The sequence below is a fragment of the Chaetodon trifascialis genome, chromosome 6 (genome assembly GCF_039877785.1).
Source record: "Chaetodon trifascialis isolate fChaTrf1 chromosome 6, fChaTrf1.hap1, whole genome shotgun sequence".
Classification (NCBI taxonomy): Eukaryota; Metazoa; Chordata; class Actinopteri; order Chaetodontiformes; family Chaetodontidae; genus Chaetodon; species Chaetodon trifascialis.
Window position 1 is genome coordinate 20,814,331 of NC_092061.1, and position 6,527 is coordinate 20,820,857.

General features: G+C 44.8%; 1 protein-coding gene across 1 annotated transcript; it reads right to left on the reverse strand.

Annotated features, from left to right (window-relative positions):
• Window positions 1–447: 447 nt before the first annotated feature.
• prdm8b (PR domain containing 8b) lies at window positions 448–6,280 on the reverse strand. Its single transcript, XM_070965294.1, has 4 exons — window positions 5,953–6,280; window positions 3,050–3,274; window positions 2,164–2,395; window positions 448–1,751 (listed from the first exon to the last, which is right to left on the reverse strand). The coding sequence occupies exons 2-4, from the start codon at window positions 3,266–3,268 to the stop codon at window positions 493–495; spliced, it is 1,710 nt and encodes a 569-aa protein (XP_070821395.1). The 5' UTR covers window positions 3,269–3,274; window positions 5,953–6,280; the 3' UTR covers window positions 448–492.
• Window positions 6,281–6,527: the final 247 nt, after the last annotated feature.

Consider the following 6,527-nt stretch of genomic DNA (forward strand, 5'->3'; position numbering starts at 1 on the left):
AAATCAATATTATTTAATATTACATGCACTCTGAAATATAGTCTGACATAATATCCCCAATTTGTGTCCATATTCACCGTAGACATGAAAAAACTTGCTGCGTTGTAAACCATGACGTGTGACTACATTTGTATTTCTTCTCTATATTTGCATTTATATGATATAAAATACAACTTACTGTACATTTAGACATATTTAAATCTTCCCTTATTCTCAAACTTTTAAGTGCTTCATAAATAGATTCATTTCGAAGTCGAAACGCATTTGCATACACCCAAAACATGACATTTTGTACAGGGGAGCAAAAGTAAACAGACCGAAAAGGAATTAGAAGATCATAGTCCAAAGTGAAAACAAGTGCAAGGGGTGTTTGTGTATTTTTAAGTGGCCTATCTCCAGTCAGACTGCTTAAGTCCAGGCAGGGTCACAGTCCCTCCTTGTTTAAAAAAAAAAAAAAAAAAAAAAAGTCCCTCCCTTCTTAGTCTGTAAAAGTCAGTTATGGGAGGTCATGTGACGTGACAGGTGATGCCGCTCCCGGAAGGACTCATTGCAAATGGGGCACTTGAGTTTCTCTTCACGTCGCCGCTTGACCAGAGGCTCCATGGTGTACTCCTTTTTGTGGTGGGATCGCATGTGGTAAACCAAGTCCGAGGTCATGCGGAAGGAGGCGTTACACTTGGCGCACCAGTTCTGGGCCGGCAGGCACAGGGAGGTGAAGGAGGGTGGCAGGAGGGTGAGCGCTGAGGGCATCTGAAGCTGTATAGGCCCGGAGTTCTTGGGCCAGAAGGCGGTGGCATAGACGAAGGGGTTCTGCTTGGCCATGCCGCCCGGCACAGGGCAGTTGGCGCCCAGTTCTGCGCCCTGTAGTTTGGCGGCGAGGTGGTCGGCCTGGTAGAGTCTGCTGGAGGAGATGGTGTCGCCCACCGCTGGGTGGCAGTCCAGCAGCTTGGGCGGCATCACCAGTGGTGAGATCTGGGAGAAGGAGGAGCGAGACGGCTGGCTAAAGGCGCTCTTCCTCTCTCCACTGCTGCCACCCTGCTGGCTAACAGAGGTGAAAGCGCTGCCCATGGGGGAGGTTTGGGGCGGCTGGGTCTCCGACAGCACCTGCCTGATGTTGAGGTGCTTCTCTGATGGATTGCTGCTGGGACGACCACCATCTTTGTTTTCAGAGTTGGAGCTCTGGAGGTTTTTGTTGCCGCTGTGGTGTTTGAGGTTCTGGGATGACTTCTTGACCTCAGTGAAGGCGCTGCGCTTGCCCTCAGAGAGGTTTGTGGAACTCGGCGGGGAGAAGGACCTGTGGTTCTCCTCCAGTCCGTACACCCCTCTGTAATTCTGTGCAGACGTTGCAAGCTCGTCTTTAGACTTGGGCTGTGGAAGGCTGGACCCTCGACACTCTCTGTCCTCTATCTCTGAGAACTTCCTCTTCCCCGAGCTCTCGCTGCAGATCTCAGCTTCTTTGTCGCTTGGCGGGCTGGTGCGGTTGTTCTCTAGATCCCTGGCCAGGTTATGAAAGTCTGTGGAGGGTTTGTTGCCATCCTGAGGGCTGCTAAAGCCTTCGGAGCGGCCCAGCTTTGGACTGGTCCTGGTTGGGGTTGTGTTTGGTCGTTCAGTGCTGCTCTCTTTGCTGGGTTCCTCGTCAGACCCTGTGATGCTCTGCAGTCTTTTGGTGCAACGGAACCGGAGATGAGCCAAGAACGGGAACTCAAACTGGAACCGCTGGCTGCAGTCCGGACATGAGTGGTGGGATGAACCTGTGAAGGAGAGAGACAGAAATTAGTTCTGTCAAAAAGAGACTATCCTAAAGCCGTCCTGCTGTGGTGTCATAATAATGGATGAATTATTATCTTTCCATTGCATTTTACACTAAATTTGAATTCAGACATGATCACAGATTGCCCAAAGTGTGTAAATTTGTCCTTGGAGCATTGACCATTAAACTTGTGCAACCATGCAAGAGATTTAATTCCAATTGTATGAATGACAAAAACATTTACAAAGTGAGGATGCATTTTCAAAGAAGCTGCAGAGCTAAAATGTATGTGACTGTGGAGCCAAATAAAGAGAACAAATGATAATGTCATTGTTTCGGTGGTTGAAACATGGACTCAACAGAGGATACAACACCGCTGACTGTCTCATAGGCCATGATTTCAGCTGACTCACCTTTGCTCTTTGCAGGAGCTCTGCTGGAGCTGAGCAGCAGCAGGTCGATGAGGTCTTTGCCGTACCAGACCAGCAGCTCCTCGTCCTTCTCGATCCGGCGGAGCGAGCGGTAGAAGAGCTGGCCGTTCTTCACGTAGGCCTCCAGGTTCTGTTCCTCTTTGTCCCGGGCGGACTGAACGAGCCGCAGCCACATCAAGCCCTCTGAGGTGCTGTTGGCCGCTGAGGTGTCCACCTGCATAAGACATACATAACCATCAAATTCATTGTCACACAAATATTGAGCCTCAAAATCTTATTTCTTTCATGAGGATTTACAAAAATACAGCAAATAACACTGGATGCCACCCAACCTCTTCAGACCAACTATTTATTTCTATAAAAATCACATGTTGAAACCAGGCAGCATGACACTTTTTACTAATATGAAACAGTTTTTTGAAATATAGATTTTCAGTATAACAAAATAATCTTACATGCACTGGCAGATTTTCTTCTTCTTGCAGAAGAAATAAAATCATTTTATTTAATTTTTTTTTTTCATCGCTCAGTAATGAATTAAATGGCTTGTTTAGGTGGGATGTAGTTGCAGTTTGGAGTTAATGGCTTTTATATTTAAGTAAGACTGAAAACATCTACTAATATGACATTGTTGTAGTGTTACTGCAAATTTAAGCTTCTTGCTCCAGTGGTGACATGCAAAATGGGACAAAATGGGCCTAAATCTGTAATAATGTACTTGCTCAATTTGGAGCTGCAGAGCAAGAACAGCATAAGAAAGGACTAGGACAGGCCCATGAGGTCAACTCAGTATTGAAAATTCAAAAAATAAATAAACAGTGGGCTAATTAACAGAAAAGAAATCAAATAAAAATAAGGCTCCACTCACCCTGAAGATATAAGGTGCTGTGCGCTTGTCGGTGGATTTCAGAGCTATGAAGGCGATGCTGTCGTACAGCGACGTGTGGCTCAACACACACGGGCCGAAAATGGCGTTTTCCGGGATGTCACACGTCGTGTAGACGCTCGTAAAAATGTCCGTCAGACACTGCTGGACCGCTTTGGCGTCCCCATCCCACACCAACTTCTGAGAGCTGGACTCCTCCATTTCTCACTGCAGAGACAGGGGAAGGCAAGAAACATCAGACATCAGCTGGGAAATGAGTACAAGCTCACAGCAGCGCGTAACAGCTGAACAGCAAGAACAGCAAGGGTGCGACATTAAGCTCATTCATCTGGACAGATTCTTTATTTCCTCTAAATTTTTATCGGCCGAAAATAAAAGCCTAAACCTGCCTGACGTGGTTGTTTAGTGGCTTTATCCTCCACCGTCCCTGCTGATAGGAAATAAATCTCTTCCTAGACAGATTGGCTAAACCAGCTGTCAGGGGCGTCATTTGGGGCCCATTCCCTTTTTCCTTTTTCTGTTTTCCTTTTGGCCAGCATTTCTAATTAATTCAAAGCCCGTAATAAGTTCATGACTGCATCACCTTCAGCATCTTGATGACATGCTTTCCAAGTATTGTGAATTATATACAAATAATACCTAAATTACAGACCGGACATAATAACGATGATAATAATAATACAAAAATCCAGATGTATTATTATTATGATTATTTGTCATTATTATTATTATTATTATTATTATTATTATTATTATTATTATTATGTCGGATCATGTCACATATTTGATGAAAAGGTTAAAAGCATTATTTAGATTATATTACATAAACGGTTGATTACGACTGTCTTCATTATTATAATGAGTATTAGCTTTAGTATAACATTATTATTATTAATTTTGGCATTAGTAGGCCTCTGCGGGGTTGTTATGATTGGCGGCTCTCAAAACGAAAGAAAAGTGCAATAGTTTTAGAATATTCCTGAAGTGACTCGTAAGTCTGAGCAATTTTACCCTTACAGCACTTAAAACTGTGTTTTTAGGATTATTTATCTTCTAAATGTAATATTGCTCTAATAGTGCGGGTTTATTGTGACATGTTTATTTGTCTAAAATCGAATAATAGCACCACTGCAGGATCTTTATTCCTCATGATAAAAGAAAGAGCTTAAAAAACAGTGTGAGTGAGGTCCGTGCATGTCCAATGGAGAGAGCATGTCCAATGGGTTTCAAGTGGACTGTCAAAGTCAGTGATTTCATGTCAGCCAACCTTTCTCTCCTTTCTACAAGCAGCATCGTATGCCGCCTCATTACCATAATCCACCACGTTCCCCTCTGAGACTGTAATTAAAGCAGCACGACCAGTTAATTATTTCTTTTCTCCCTTTTCTAACCTCTGAATGTGTGTGTTTAGACGGCTGCGGCTCTTTCACTCCCTCCTCTCCTCCCTCTGCCGTTAAATACAGCAGAAACTGTACGCGGAAACCTGCACCTGATACACACTTGTTCAGCCGTAAATTAGGCTCACTGGATACTCCAATAACATAAGAAATAAAATAGAATAAAACAAAATAAAGGCTTTCAGCGCCGTCAGAAAGACGCGAAAAAGTAGGCCTGTTCATTCAAAAGTAATTGCTTAATTGCTGAAATAATCACATTCCTGTCTGTGCTGTTTGTTGCATCAAATATTTTGCACGCTGCACATTACAAAAAAAAAAAAAATAATAATAATTCATAACCGTTTGTAGTTTTTTGGGCCTGGTACGAGTTTTACGCAGTATTTTTTACCACTTCGCGATTTATTGTGATGGTTAATTCTTCTTCTAACAGTATCTAACATCACCACCGATCACTCAAACAACTTCCACTGTGACACAGCTTCTGCAATATCAAGCAAAAGACTAATTAGAAAAAATGAAATGAAAATTTAAAAAAAATCCACAGTTGAGCCAAAAGTTTGTTTCCTTCTTCGCAAAATCGGGAAGCAGCCGGAATATGCGCGTCTAAGGGATCCCCTTCCGAAATAAATAGGCTGATAGGAACAATTGCTCTCGTAACAGTGATGACTGAGGGGAACATGAGCTGCCGTCTGTCCATCACCAACATCGGCTGTTGTTTTGTGGCTCCACGCACAGAAAAAGCGAGGCTCTCCTCTCGTTTTGCCTCTGATTTTCCTTTCTCATCTGTCCAATAAAAAGGAGAATACCTGACTAAATGGGCCGGGGTAGTTTATGACAAAAGCATTTATCAAATCCCGCTGATTTGGAGCTTTTCATGCCTTCCTAAGAGGCTCAATAGCAACAGAAACGTTCTCTGTGGAACATTTTGCGCACGGTGCATTGGAGAGCCTTTCCAAAGTGGCTCTTAACGCTGCGCTGCGAGCCGAAACAATTTGTTTCCGGTATCAAACAGAAGCCCTTTATGTTCAGAGGAGCACAAACAGCCGACTCACAGTGAAGAAAATCACAAAATATAGTGAAAGGTATGAATCACTGGACAGGCTCAAATAAAAGAAAAGAGATAAAGAGCGGAATGTTTGCACACCCAGAAACTGGAGGAAAGCAGCCACCCTCCCATTCAAACCCATTGCGGGTGGGGTAAGGGGTGAGCAGAGAAGGGGGGGTGGGGGTGGGGGGGGTGGGGGGGTGTTTAACCCATCTGCTAAAGCCGTGCCAGGCTGAAAACTGTCCTACATCAGCGCTGTGACTGAATTGCGGGTTTTGTCCGCGGCACATCTGCGTTTTGCCTTTTTTTTTTTCTTTCTCTTTCTGCGCCGCTTTCAGCGCCTGCAGGATGTGTGGCTACATGTGCCGCGCAAAACAAATCGTCCCCTCTCCTCCTCTAAAACTATCCAAAACCACAAACAGCCTCGCATTTCACAAACCTACCTTTCTGTCGATGAGGAGGAACAATAATCCACAAACGAACTGCGAGCGATGCTGCGAATCAAAACCCGTTTGCACCCCCGGAAAAAAGCCCCAAAAACAAGCAGGGGGATGCGGTGACGCGGTGATGGAGGTGATGGAGATGGTGATGCGCTCCCGGTCTGGTCCGTAGTGTCAGTACATTTTCCCCCCCGGTGTGGTGAAAGTGACAGTGCTGCAGATACTCGTCGACACTGGAAGTGACCGGGCGGGGTAGAGAGAGCTGGACGGATAAAGGGAGACAGAGAGAGAGTGAGAGGCGTGCAGATGGGGCCCGATGCTCTGGCTGACTGGCACACCGACACACACTTTTTGTTTGCGGCACATAATCTACCCAATGAGGCGTGTCACTCTCCGTCTCCTCCCTTTAACTCTTCACTGGCCGACTGTCATTTGATGCGATTTATGGACGAGGAGAGGGATAAAGACCCCCCCACACACACCACCCCTACCCCCCTCCCATTATTATTGTAATTCTAATCACAATAGTTGGTGGTTGTATTAGAATAAAGTGACATTTAAAGGGTCGGATGTTGGAG